Raw genomic sequence first — 14,847 nt, 5'->3', positions numbered from 1 at the left:
GGTGCGATGCTCTACCAACTGAGCTATGAAGCCACACATTGAGAGTGAGGTCAATTAATTGAGTTCATATCTTCCCGTGAGTGAAATGATGTGAAGTATATATGAAATAATTCATATTTGAACTGCGGAACTCAATTAATTGACCTCGCTCCCAATGTGTGGCTTCATAGCTCAGTTGGTAGAGCATCGCACCGGTATCGCGGAGGTCACGGGTTCGAATCCCGTTGAAGCCCTGATTTTTTTCAGGCTTCTTCTTTCCAGTTGCTTAAATTGGAAAATTTACTGCGATGATCACACTTCACTTTCAGATTAAACACTAAAAGATTTGTAAGCATTCCATCAAATTTTCTCGGCCAGCATATAATATGGTTCCCACTTGGAAAGGATGATAAAGTCAGACAGACAACACTGATTTCTTTATCATTTAGCGTGCGCCTCTTGCCTCCAGGATTTGGCGCGGTCATTTTTTTCCTCGAGATTTTCTTTCGCGTCACGCGCGACTGACTAAGCAAAGAGCGCCCATTGGTAGTCTAGCCAGCTATGGCTTATGTTAAACAAACAAACAACACAGAAATAACCAAAGCGGCATGGAAAACCGTAGTTACCGGCGTATACAATAATTTGACTTCCAAAGTTCGAAACTACATTTCATGTGATCGAAGCTCAATTAACTCGTGACGACATTGCATCCAAGAGAATGTTTACCGTCCACCGACGTATCCAAGAATTTGACCGCCAATTTTCGAAACACTTCATGTGATCGACGCTGAAATAACTCGTGACAAGACAATATTACATTTTAGGGAATGTTAGACGCTGACTCGCTAAATACATGAGTGCTTTGGACTACTCTTGGTCGCCCGAAAAAATCTAGGTCATACGAACTGACCTGTCCACCGACTGTGGGCAGAAAATGTCTCTTATACTTGGGGAAGATCTCTGCGTTAATGCTACAGTTCCAAGTTATTTACCCTTTTTCACGGCCTCGTCTTCAATATTAATTAGTATCATTGCGTCTGTTGGAAACTCTCTCGTGGTTATTGCTGTCATCTGGAATCCTTACAAAGACTTGCGGACACCGTTTTGCTACTTCGTAGCGAATCTTAGCATTGCGGACCTTGTCGTTGGACTTATTGTAGGGCCTTTGTCTACGATAAATCATATCTTCAAGGGACTTGACAAGCTAAAGCAGCCTTTCGGAGACATAGTTCTGGTAGCGTATTTTATTTTATGCACCGCGTCACTTTTCAGCCTAACAGCTCTAGCGCTCGATCGTTATCTCGCCATCATGAACCCTCTGAGTTATCGAACCAACCTTAACCCTGTCAGGGTCTTCTTGGTTTCAGTTATTGTGTGGATTGCGTCCATTCTGCTTTCGATGATCTTTTTCATTGTGGGGCCCTTCAGATATCTTTTCATCTTTGCTAACACTGCCTTAGCTGTTACCATTGTTGTGCTGATTTTTACGAAAGCCAAGATTTTGAAGTACTTGCGATACCAGACGCAGCAATGGGACACCTTGCACGAGAGTACAGAAGAGAACTTGATTATGAGACAGTTGATGATGTGGGAAAAGAAAATGACGAAAACACTGCTCATTGTAATGCTGTTGTTTCTTACTTTTTATCTCCCATCATGTATTTTTATTTACATCATCAATCTCTGCACAAATTGTCATTGTGTGTTTCTTCATTGGATCATTGACATTCAATTTCTTCTTATAATGGCCAATTCAGCCGTGAATCCATTTGTGTTCCCCTGGAGATTGGGAAATTTCCGAAGGGTTTTCAGGAGCATTGTGACATGTCGCACGTGTATCAGGTCCATGTCAGTTTTGAACCACAATAATTATCAACCGTTGTGAACGCTAATGGGTCTTAAAACAGCTACGCGCGATAGGTGCAGTTTAGTTGATACAGAGGACATTAAGTAGACAGCCGAATAAACTGAAAAGCAGAACGTATGCAAGGTAGTTCCCAAAGCGTACGGCGGCCATAAACCGGTGGGGGTCAAAATGTGTAAAACACGGGACGGTTTTGTCCATGATGATTGTCTCGTGGGGTATACGTGACAAATCAACATCGCACAGCGTTGCTGACTGACTGTCGGTTTATTTCGGTGTATATCGAGTGACTTTTAGATTTGGGTAGGTGTACGACAATGTGTCCGGTTAACAATTTTCAATTCCAGTACTCATGCTTTCGCTTATTATATGTCAGATAAATCTTGTACCCATAGTCTACTAGCTATTTAACTGAATATCAGTGATGTTTGTTAAATAAGACGGTATGAACACAGAATGATTGAATCTATGCACTATCTATTGACCTTTAATACCCAAGCTTTTACACTATACTATTTAATTACCAAACCTCGCTTACTGTCAAAGTGTCCGGCACCTCTGTAAAAGTATTCGACCGACGCAAATTAGACACTGATGTACTATGTTGAGAACGAAATGGTGCCTGAGTGTATCAAGGATTGTGTGAGGCCCAAAGTTCGGATCGGTGAGTTTACGATGACCGAACTCAATCGAACCAATCGAACTAAACCGACGGGATTTGTTCAATAAAATTGTTAAAGTAACTCGAAATCCCTTCTCCCCTTTTCTTCCTAACAATAAACTTTTCACCGACGCGGTAGCCTTTAACTTCCGGAATTGTCAATTTCAGGCTGGGTTTTACGTTATTCGCCCTCTTCGGCATCTTGCCTGTGTACTCGTACCGACACACAACTTGTGTGACCACAACACCTCATTTGAAACCAAATAAAACTGGCTTTATGTTTGATTGCGTAAGCCGGTTCTATTATGTTCGATGGTCAATACGCTCGATTTCCTAACGTTCGATTGTGTTCGATTGGCAAAATTTTGGGGGGAGTAAGATAATGTTCGATTAGCGAACCCAATGGAAGTCAATCGATCGATTGGAGTTCGAATGAGTCCGATTGACTACGCCGGGAAGAACATCGAGGAAGAAATATGCGAAATTTTAAGAATAGTTTAAGAATAAACTCCAGGCTGAGGTTCTGAAAAGAATTAAAAAAAAAAAAAAAAAAAATACTTTTCACTCGGCCTTATTAAAATTGTGCCTTTCTCTAAACAGTAAAACGAGTCAAAAGTAACAAGAACAGCGTTGGGCCTTTATTCGAGGCTACTAACATTTCTGCACTCATGAGTCATGTGTGTCATATCAGGCTTTATTGTCTGCAGTCTTGCTCAAAAATTACTTATCACATAGCCTTAGCAAAGCGCGCGTTCTGATTGGCTAATACGAATAACCAAGGTAGAAGTTATGAAGACCCATGGCGGCGCCCATAAATTAAACCGGTGGGGGTCAAAATGAGTATAACACGGTACGTTTGTGACCGTGACGAGTCTCCCGTGTAGTACGCGTGACAAATCAACATCAGGGCGGTATTGAAACCGGAAGATACCGCAGCTGTTTGCTGATCATCGGTTTATTTTCGAGATTGTGTGCTTGTAAGACTTTGTAAGCCTAGTGCTTATGCTTTCGATGACCTTAATCATATTTCACGTCAATCTTGGACCGTTAGTTTCCTTTTCAACTGGTCAGCAACAGGGAGAAATGAAGGATCCAAAAACATGTCACGGGGCGGATTAAAATTCGAAAGATGTGCTCGATCTTGTCAGTCCAATAAATATCTAAAGGTCCGTAATATTGCTAGTGTCATGGTGTTTGTCCGGCCGTGTACCCGTACAAGGACAATCTTGCTCTCAATTCCCTTTCTATTTGTCCTCATTGTTAAATGTGGTACCATTCTCGCCTTCCAATCCAGTACACTAAAAACTCAAATTGGGAGAGCTTAACATAGGGCTTCGTCGGTCAATGCCACCGGTGTTGCTATTTCGCGTTATCGACATTAAATTGCATCTGGTAGCATAATTTGTAAACAATCGCATGAGTTGAAAAACAATCTGAAAAGCATTAGTTGCGGTTCCACTTGACCTTTTGCCCACGGCAAAGAAGGACCCATGGCGAGTCTGTGTTTTGTGTGTAGCCTTTATTCCCACACAATTTTCACGTGTACTTTACACATCTTAACACACAAAATTACATTCTTTTCAAAATCTCAGCCTGTGGTTACGTCTTAAAATATTCTTACAATTTCGCTAATTCCGGCCTCGATATTCCGAATTCTTAAAAAGAGAGCGTGCTTGATTTCTTCTGCCTTTGTGTCATAAATACTGAGTCTAAGGGAAATTAAAGGTATTTTATGCTTTTTTTTTTTCTTTCTATTCGGTGCGTGTTTTAGAAAAGTATCCTTAAAACCTTATGTCGTTGAATAAGTTGACAAATGCCCAACCCCCGATCAGCCATTTTCGAGCCCATGTCATATACTGGGACTCCGACAACTCTTGTGTCCATCTTCGGAGCAATTTTTATTAATATTCGTGGATTAAACACTAAAAGACTTGGCAGGCATTCCAACGAATTTTCCTGGCCAGCACATAATATACATGGCTTCCACTTGGAAAGCGAGACAAAGTACAGTCGACTCCCGATAACTCTAACCTTCAAGCTAGGAAAATTAAAAAAAGTTTGGAGTTATCGGGAGTTTCGAACAAATGACCGGAAATTAGGGAAACAAAAACAAAAACAAAAACAAAAACAAAAACAAAACAAAACGGTGTTTATGGTTTTTCTATTCATGCAGTGTATATTTCAATGAAATTTAAACATAACAGAATGGAGAACTCGAGTGAAAACAAAACAGTACATCTCTAAATGACTGTATAAATAGGAACGTAACGTAATGTGAAAAATATAACAAAGGAAAGCAGCAGGAACATTTTGAAAAAGGAGTTAAGAGGCAACACTTTGTGAAAACCAGCGGAAGCTGAACTGAACTGACACGTTTTGTGTAATGTACTGAGAAAGGAAAAAAGTTCACATCTTCTTCACACGGCTGCTTCAAAATAAATTCAATGTTTTGGACTACAGTACACTGATTGTTTTGACGTGTCACGTACTCATAGACATGGTTCGAGTTATCGAGGGTAAAATTATATAGCGGAAAATGTCAGAAAATGACCTGAGGGGAAACAAGAATTGCTTCGAGTTAGCGTGAGGTTCGAGTTACGGGAGTTCGAGTTACCGAGGGTAAAAATGCAGTAAATGTATGACGGAAATCCAGGGGAAATCGATTTTGGTTCGAGTTAGCGCGAGGTTGGAGTTAGAGGGTTGGAATTATCGGGAGTCGACTGTAACAAACATCAATTTCTTTATCATTAACGCGCGCTTCTCGCCCCCAAGATTTCGCGCTTCGTCCGTAGGACGAAGGACTATTGATTTTAGAATATTGGGAAATATATTCTAAGTAAGTGAAATACTGCTAACGTGGCCTTCAGATGTCCATATTTTCGTCAGCTGGACACAATATAATTAACGCCATACGAAAAGACCGTAGCAGAATTATGTTAAACTTTTCATTTTTAACTTTTCCATGGTTAACTTTTCCATTAATTGTGAACTTTTCCATTGTCAGCTTCGCCTTGGGGTAGCTGGGGGCGTATATGAACTCCCTTGCAGGGTAGGTGAGACAAGTGGTCCTTTGAAAATACCAAGAAATTTCCTCTTTCCCACTCCCCTGAGATATCTTTGGTACCTATTGCGGTTGTGGTTTTTTGCATATTCTAGTGGGTAGGGGAAAGGTTTTTTTATTTTTTATTTTTTATTTATGTATTTTTTTTATCGCAGCATTAAAAAATAAAGAGGGCGTCGTGTGTCGTGGTTTTCTTCAAGACGGCAAAATCCTGTACTTAGAATCAAAGCACATCTTTTAAGAGGAAAATGGTAAGGAGTAAGCATCAAGAAGACTCTACTGATGGCTGAGAGGGTGATAATGCCTTAGAAGCAATGATATCGTCCTTCGGGTTGCAAGAAGGTCTGAATCAAAGGTCCCATTGAATACATAAGCTTACAAACCAAAACTGCGCTATGGAACACTGTGGACAAGTTTAAAATGGATTTTCTCGTCTACGATATGGAAATATCTCTAGTTCAAACAAATGTAACGCTTATTAAATTAGCATTCTCTTCTAGAGGAATTGTTTTGGTGCTCAGCTGACTTTTACGTTCTCAACAGATGGACAATAACGCGCATTTGGATAGCACAAATATACTTTTCGAGAACACATATCCGAGTCACTATTTTTCATGAACACGAGCTTTATGTCGTTCACCTATAAAAATAAAAAAATTAAGTGGAGATTGCTGACTTCGCACCTTCCATTCGGAACAGCTCATTTTCATAGAGCGGCTTTTCTTTCGCGTCACGCGCGACGGACTAGGCGAAAGAGGGACTATTCGTAGTCTAGCCATGCTGTATAAGTTTTTAGTGTATCTCTCAGTTAGTACGCGTGTTGTGACTGGTCAATTTAGTGGGCCGTACTCTCCTGCACGGCCCGCTAAAATTTAAAGTTGGTTTTGTTGCCAAACTGTTTCGTGATTTATCGCTAAGTATTCTTAACTTTTATAGTAAGTTAGAATTAAAACTTTCTTATGCTCTAAATTATGTAATAAATTGTGCTAACCACTTAAAAAAACAGTGTCAAACTGGCTCGTTTCGCTTTCGAGGTGCGTCAGAAATTGAAGCCTTTCCGAGTTCGCGTGAATAGAAATCGTTTCCGAACCTGTCAGGCACACAGTAGAGATATAATAAATATCTTACTAACCTCGTCTTCTCGGTCCGTACTGCAAGTTGCGGATCCTCGTTTTTTCCCCCTTCGATTTATGGCCTAAGCGCGAAGCGCGCGGGCCATTAATCGAAGGGGAAAAAACTCGGTTCGTAACTTACAGTACGGACCTCGATCTCGGTTAGTAAGAGGTATTAACCGTCTAACTGTAAAGACCCTGTAAATTACAGTGCGAAAAAGCATTTTTATAACGAGGGAAATTGTTACAGAGATAAGAAAAAAAAAAAAAAAAAACTGGCTTAGGTTAAACAAACAAACAAACAAACAAACAAACAAACAAACAAACAAACACAACAGAAATAACCAATAGGCGGCAAACATCGTAACCGAAGTATCCAGTAATTTGACTTCCATGTTGGAAATTACATTTAATGTGATCGAAGTTCAAATAACTCGTGACGCGGCATTGCATTCAAGAGAATCAGTTCACCGTCATCGACGCATCCTAGAATTAGACCGCAAATTTTCGAAACTTTTCACGTGATCGATGCTCAAATAAGTCGTGACAAGACATGATTGCATTTCAAGGGAATATATGATGTTCGACACTGACTCGCTAAATACACGAGTGCTTTGGATTACCTTTAAATTTTGGTTGCCCCCAAAAATTTGGTCATACCGACTGACCTGTCCAGCAGTCCACGGGCTGTGAACAGAAAATGTCTCTCATACTTGGGCTAGATCCGTGCGGAAATGCTACAGTTACACCTCCAAATTATTTGTCTTTCTTCACGGCCTCATCTTCAATATTAATTACTATCGTTGCGTCTGTTGGAAACTCTCTTGTGGTCATTGCTGTCATCTGGAATCCTTACAAAGACTTGCGGACACCGTTTAACTACTTCGTAGTCAATCTTAGCATTGCGGACCTTGTCGTTGGACTCATTCTAGGGCCTTTGTCTACGATTTCTCACGTGCTTGAGGGACTTGACATGCTGAAGCCGCCTTTTAAACACGCAGTCCATATAGTGTACTTCACTTTTTGCACCGCGTCACTTCTCAGCCTAACAGCCATGGCGCTCGATCGCTATCTCGCCATAATGCACCCTCTGAGTTATCGAACCAACCTTAGCCCTGTCAGGGCGTTGTTGATTTCAGTTCTGTTGTGGATTGTGTCCATTCTGCTTTCGATGATCTATTTCATTGTGGGGTACGACAGATTTCGCTTCATCTTTGCGAACACTGCTGTAGCTGTTACCATCATTGACCTGATCTTTACAAACACGAAGATTTTGAAGCATTTGCGACACCAGATGCAGCAATGGGACGACTTGTTCGAGAGTTCAGAGGAGAACTTGATTATGAGAAAGTTAATGATGTGGGAAAAGAAAATGACGAAAACACTGCTCATTGTAACGCTGTTGTTTCTTACTTTTTATCTCCCATCATGTATTTTTATTTACATCATCAACCTCTGCACAAATTGTCATTGTGTGTTTATTCATTGGATCAGGGACTTTCAGTGGCTTCTTGTAATGACCACTTCAACCGTGAATCCATTTGTGTACGCCTGGAGATTAGAAAATTTTCGAAGGGTTTTCAGGGGCATTGTGACATGTCACACGTGTATTAGGTCCATGTCAGTTTTGAACCACAATCATTATCAACCGTTGTGAACGCTAATGGGTCTTAAAACAGCTACGCGCGAAAGGTGCAATTTAGTTGATATAGAGGACATTAAGTAGACAGCCGAATAAACTGAAATGCAGAACTACCAGAAAGGTAATTTCAAAGGCGTATGGCGGCCATAAGCCGGTGGGGGTCAATATGTGTAAAACACGGGACGGTTTTCTCCATGATGACTGTCTCGTGGGGTATACGTGACAAATCAACATCACACACCGCTGCTGACTGACTATCGGTTTATTTCGGTTGATATCGAGCGACCTTTAGATTTGGGTAGGTGTACGACAATGTGTTCGATTAACAATTTTCAATTTCAGTGCTCGTGCTTTCGCTTAGTATACGTCACATAAATCTTGTACCGATAGTCTACTAACTATTAACTGAATGTCAGTGATGTTTGTAAAACAAGACGGTATGAAAAAAGAGTGATGAAATCTATTCACTGTCTATTGACCTTTAACACCCAAGCTTTTACAGTATAAAACTGTTTAAGACGGATTCCGCTCAAAGTGCGAGCAATAAGTGCAAAAATTACTTACTAAAAATCTACTCATAGCACGGTAACGTTTTGAATACTATTTAAAACATCTCACCTTAATTCATTTCTCCAGGTGACCCCGCGATTAAATCCCCAAGCATTCTCGAGAAATTTAATGTCAAACCTCGTAAGAATGCTTAAAGGCTCTGTTATTGTGTTTTCAACTAACGCGAGACGTCCGTTTTAATAGAAATATTGATAACTTCAAGTTCAATTTTCTCTCGCGGGGTCAGCTTGAGAGCTAAGGTCCAGATAATATCTTCCTACTTTTATTCAAAATATTACCATGCCATGAGGTTTTTTTTGGTAACTTAATTTTTGCCATTATTGTTCGAATGTTCTGCGGAAATCATCTTAATTACTCTCCCAAACCAAATACATTGAATTAAGTACATGAAAAGTTCGGCGTTTAAATCACTTAAGAACGGCTATTTCAATTTGGTATATGGCCCAGCAGTTCTTACCACCTAGCTCAGCGGGGAATTTCGGCTTTGGAACGGCTTTGATTCAGACGTCGAACTTTTCATGAGCTGAACCTAATGCATAAATTATTATAACGTATTTTACAAGCAGTTGTCTCTTTGCCTGAAAATCGCCGACATTTCGATGTGATTTGGTTTAAACTAAATAAAGTTCGGCGAATTTAGTTCGACGTCTGAATCAACAGGTGTACTTTTGATAATTTGGGTCGGTCTAAATTCGAATTAAGTTCGGCTCATGAAAAGTTCAGCGTCTGAACACTGATGTACTACGTTGCGAACGAAATGGTGCCTGACTGCATCCAAGGATTGTGTGAGGCCCAAAGTTCGGATCGGTGAGTTTTCGATTACCGAACTCAATCGAACCACTCGAACTACACCGACCAGATTAGTTCAATTTTGTTCGCCAGAAAGACAAAACGGTATAAAAATCAATAAGCATTCAGTTCCAATTAAATCGGAAAGACTCCCCTTTTATATTAGTATGTATAAAATTGTTAAAGTAATTCGAAATCCCTTTCTCCACTTTTCTTCCTAACAAGAAACTTTTCACCGACACGGTAGCCTTTAACTTCAGGAATTGCACCCTCTCCGGCATCTTGCCTGTGTACTCGTACCAACACACAACTTTATGTGACCACAACACCTTGTTTAAAACCAGATAAAACTGACTTTATGTTTGATTGCGTAGGCCGGTTCGATTATGTTTGATTGTAAAAACGCTCGATTTCCGATCGAACGTTCGATTGTATTCGATTGGCAAGATTTTGGTTGGAGTTCGATAATGTTCGATTAGCGAACCCAATGGCAGTCAATCGATCGATTGGAGTTCGAATGAGTTCTTGACTACGCCGGGAAGAATATCGAGGATGAAATTTGCGAAATTTTAAAAATATTTTAAGAATAAACTCCAGGCTGAGGTTTTGAAAAGAATTTAAAAGAAAAAAGAAACAAATTTTAACTTAGCCTTAATAAAATTGTGCCTTTCTCTAAACGGTAAAACGAGTCAAAAGGAAACAAAGACAGCATTAGGCCTTTGTTCGAAGCTACTAACATTTCTGCACTCATAAGTCATGTGTGTCATATTAGGTTTTATTACATTGTCTGCAGTCTCGCTGCAAAATTACTTCAACGGCACCAAAGTCGAACCGGAATGTCATACGCTGAGAATATCCGCAAGAATATATTCAGCCCTAAATCGGCAAAAAATAAGAATAACCAGCCTGAGCCGGAAAAACAATATTCTTAAAAAGAGTGTGTGAAAGATGCAATCCAGTTATATAGAAGGCATAAAGTAGACAGTCAAATAAACTGAATGGCAGAACTTTTCAATATGCAAGGTAAAAGTTATGAAGACCCATGGCGGCGGCCATAAACCGGTGGGAGTCAAAACGAGTATAACACGGACGTTTGTGACCGTGATGAGTGTCCCGTGAAGTATGCGCGACAGAACACAGTGGAATTGAAACCGGAAGATACCGCTGTTTGCTGATCATCGGTTTATTTTCGTTTAATACTGTGTGCCACCTTTGGATTGGAGAAGGAGTACGAGATTGTGTACACGTAAGACTTTTCAAGCCTAGTGCTTATGTTTTGGATAACATGTACCACGTTTTACATCTTTTTGGACTGTTACGGTTTCCTATTCAACTGGTCAGCAACAAGGAGAAACGAGGAATCTAAAAACATATAACTACGCGGATTAACATTCGAAAGATGTGCTCGATCAAGTTCTCCTATCGATATCTAAAGGTCCCTAATATTGTTAGTGTCGTGGTGTTTGTCCGGCCGTGTATCCGTGTCTCCTTACAAGGCCGTGTATCCTTACAAGGACAATCTCGCTCTAGTAGATCCCTATCTATTTGTCCCCATTGTTATAATGTGATACGATTCTCGCCTTCCAATCCAGTAGACCCAAAAAGCCAAGCTGGGACAGATGATCATAGGGCTTCGATTCAACAGGGTGTTGCTATTTCGCATCATCGACATTAAATTGCATCTGGTAGCATAATTTGTAAAAATTTCGCATAAGCTGAAAAACAATTTGAAAAGCATTTTCATGGTGGAGCATCGCTAAATAATTGACTTTTCGTCGGCAGATCGTGATAAGTTACTGACGTTAAGTTAACTCGAGAAGACAAAATAAGAGTTTGGCGAAACCAAGAATTAAATTAACCTGTACATTGAAGGAAATGGCGTTGGACCTAAAAAAGTGCTCAAATTACTAGTAGGAATTGGAAAATACTGGGAATTAGACTTCTGCGGGAATATCAGTGACGTTTGTACTGACGGCCTTAGCTCGGAGGTTTCGTATTTACTCCGAGGCCTAACTTTCTTGTTTAAAGTGTCGACAGGCCATAAAAATAAAAGCTTTGGAAAATATCCTCGTGATTATTTGAATCACTCTTATTTCTTAATAATTGCTGCAAGTGTTTTGAAGCCTACACACACCTCGCGGCAAACAAACAGTGAAAAGATTAAAACATTACATCCGGAAAACATTTCGCAAAAATGCTGACGCGAAACTGGTCCTTTTGAGTGGACGGCGGTTTGTCTTGGCGATCTTCGTGGTCTGGGTGCTGTCGCTGTGGACGAACACAGAGAATTCGCTTGTATACTAACCCGCCTCGTGTAAATGACGGGAAACCTGGTACTGCGGCACTTGTTCAAGTTCAAAGATGTTCCATCAAGTACTGCAAATGTGAGTTCTTTTTCTCATGTTTAGCACATGTAAAAAAGACATGTCAAGTGCAAGAAGAGTGGGCGGGGGTGGGGAAGGGGGGGGTGGGGGAAGGTGTTGATGATCTAAAGCATTAACAAATTTCTACTCTCGCCTCGGAAATACTGGACAACTAAAACTAGATCGATAGGTCATCAAGTATCCCTGATTAATAGATGGTCGGCCCCAGCCAATTGCGCTTACGTGCATGTTCTAATTAACAAATCGAATGTGGTTTAGCGTGGTCTGTACTCTTATCGACAACGATTAGGCGTCATCGCAGTAGTCAAAATGTTGTGGACTCGCCGAGACGCACCAAAATATCAAAAATAACGAAAGAAATCTTTGCCAAGATTTGTTGACAATTGAAAGCTCGGACTTGAAAGTGCTCGCGCTGCACTATGCAAATGAGTTACTTGTACGCGTCAGACTTTCCTTTCAAAAATTTTTGCAAACTCGCTCAACATGCAGAAACAAAAAAAAAAAGAAAAAAAAAATGTTTGGGAAAAGAGTGATAACACATACTCGTTGTCGATAAGAGTACAGACCACGCTAAACCACATTTCGATTTGTTTTTACCACGATATCAACGTCAAAGAAAATGTTTGTTTTTTTTTCAGGGTGCGAGCATAAAAAAGGCATTGCGCGACACATCGACGCGAGTAACATGGTCTGGAATCTTATCGACAGCGGCAAATTAGCCAATCAGATTGCGAGATTAGCAGCAATTGTGGTAAAAAATCAGTCATTTAAAGCAAAATAGTTGTCCTTCTTCCCTTGCATTTGCTAATTTGCCACGAGGTTGAAATTACTTATTGTTTTTCCATAGAAAGAAAAGAAAAACACTCCTCAGGTTACTGGCGATGACTGAGTTTTTGTAAGAGCAAAGCTTAAGAGCCTGTGTATGTCTTGTTGTTTTCTCTTGAACAAAACATTTCAAACTTTTCTTAGAACATTTCAAACTGTTCGTTGATGAGTGAAGACATGTCGTCCGGCTGAGAGCTCATTTTACTCCTGAAGGAAGAAGATGCTTGATGCTGGAAAGACCTAACACTTGGAAGGAAGTCCTTATTCGGATTTATCTATATCAACCAAAGGCAAGCACTGCTGTTGGAAAGCATTCCTTTAATTTTGTCCAGAAGGCCGAACAAGTTTTAACTGTTGACCAGGCGAGTGAAAAACTCAATTCAATTCAATTCAGTTTTAATTTAAACTCTCCCAAACATTAATTTTACAGAGGTATCAGAAAAAAATAGTATACGTATAAACACGTGGACACATACGGACACACGTGGCCTCGCTGTTTGCTTTGAAGCTCTTTAACCGTCGCTTCAGGACAGCAAAGAGACATCTTAATGTAAATAGTAAGGTACGCATATTCAAGGTTAACGGCAACCTGAAAACCAGTTGTTACATCTGGGTTTTAAATTTGCCGCCATTTTACTGCCAAATGTAAAAAAAATCCTAGCTTTTTGAACAAACTTTGAAGCTTTGTCCAGCAACTTATAATACAGTGATACAAGAAATATAACGTGAGGCTCCTTTGTAAAATATGCACGAACTAAAACTAAATTTGCTCGAGTCAAATCAGTAATACAAGACAACCTACCTATTTACATAAATAATATGCATGTGATATGGCGGCTTCATGGGTGGCTTCCTCCAATCTTCTTCTGTGATCTAGGATTGAGAAAAAGCTAGCCGCCAAATTACAATATGCCTCAATGCAGTGGCCATAAAATGGGCCGGGATAAGAAAACTTATTTACTTACCAATAAGTTGAGAATGGTAGTCAATGAAATATCCTTCCCTAATCTCTCCTCGGAAGCTAGACTTTCTAAAAGTCCTTTCCAATAATTCTTCCCTGACCTGTTGGCCTGTTGATTTGTCGACTTACGTCGCTCGCACTCGCACTCGCAACTTCGTCGCTCGAAGATTACCCTCTCGCTTCGCTCGAAGGAGATAAATAAGTCGAAGTTTAAGAAAAGGTCGACTTGCGGCAAGTCTAGTTGGAAGCTAGCACGTGGGAAAATATTTTCTAGTTGAACGATCGATAAGCATTGCGGGATATGTGTTCTTTACGGTCCCTTCCTCTCCGCATAGGGAGCAAAAAAATCCTATTTTGACATGCGTTTGAATTAACCGTGTGCATGAAAACTTGCGATCGCCGTTTTACTTTGTTGTATTTTAAAACAATCTGGCGACTACAAGTCAACTATTCTCGCATTTTGATTGGTTCTCGCCTATAATCTATTAGAGGACAGACGTGTAGATGGCGTCATTAACTTTTTTTTTACTACATTTCTGTTTAAAAGTAATGCAAATGAATTTTGACGAAATTCCTGGATTTTCCTGGCTTTTCAAGGCAATTTTATCTGAAGCGACATTTCGCTCGTTTATCGCCGTAATTTCGCGTCGCCTATTGTTTTCGAGTCCGCGCGAATTTTCGAACTTAATTCGCTCTTCCCAAAAATTCCCAGAAAAATTCAGAATGTGATAAGAACATCAGTGACACACTCGGCTAAAGAGCTCGTGCGTCATTTTTTTGTTCGAATTCCTCCCACATTTTGACGTCATCTGTGATCTATTACTGAACAGACGCACAGTAACATGGAAACTGTTTCTTAAAAAATGCAACGTGACCATCAATTTAAGTTAGTCTAAATTTCGATTTTCATTGCTTGTCGCTAACGAGTATAATTTCAATAATTATGAGGTTTTTATTCTGCTACTGTATTTAATATAAATCTTGCTTACGGACGGTACC

The 14,847-nt window shown here is 40.1% G+C and overlaps 2 protein-coding genes across 2 annotated transcripts; both read left to right on the top strand.

The window, feature by feature from the left end:
• The first annotated feature begins 650 nt into the window (after positions 1-650).
• LOC110053474 (adrenocorticotropic hormone receptor-like) lies at positions 651-2,310 on the top strand. The gene has a single exon (XM_020759707.2). The coding sequence runs from the start codon at positions 914-916 to the stop codon at positions 1,862-1,864; it is 951 nt and encodes a 316-aa protein (XP_020615366.2). The 5' UTR covers positions 651-913; the 3' UTR covers positions 1,865-2,310.
• Positions 2,311-7,139: 4,829 nt separating this feature from the next.
• LOC110053473 (adenosine receptor A2a-like) lies at positions 7,140-8,782 on the top strand. Its single transcript, XM_020759706.2, has one exon. It carries the CDS (start codon positions 7,378-7,380, stop codon positions 8,332-8,334), a length of 957 nt encoding a protein of 318 aa, XP_020615365.2. The 5' UTR covers positions 7,140-7,377; the 3' UTR covers positions 8,335-8,782.
• The last annotated feature ends 6,065 nt before the right edge of the window (positions 8,783-14,847 follow it).

This window comes from Orbicella faveolata, unplaced genomic scaffold (genome assembly GCF_042242905.1).
Source record: "Orbicella faveolata isolate gen_17 unplaced genomic scaffold, um_ofav_v1 contig_12, whole genome shotgun sequence".
NCBI lineage: Eukaryota > Metazoa > Cnidaria > Anthozoa > Scleractinia > Merulinidae > Orbicella > Orbicella faveolata.
Note: the sequence above shows the minus strand (reverse complement) of the source record. Positions and strands in the feature narration are given on the sequence as shown.

Excerpts from the sequence above, each read along its gene's own strand:
- LOC110053473 (XM_020759706.2), top strand. The coding sequence starts at position 7,378 with ATGTCTCTCATACTTGGGCTAGATCCGTGCGGAAATGCTACAGTTACA.
- LOC110053474 (XM_020759707.2), top strand. The coding sequence starts at position 914 with ATGTCTCTTATACTTGGGGAAGATCTCTGCGTTAATGCTACAGTTCCA.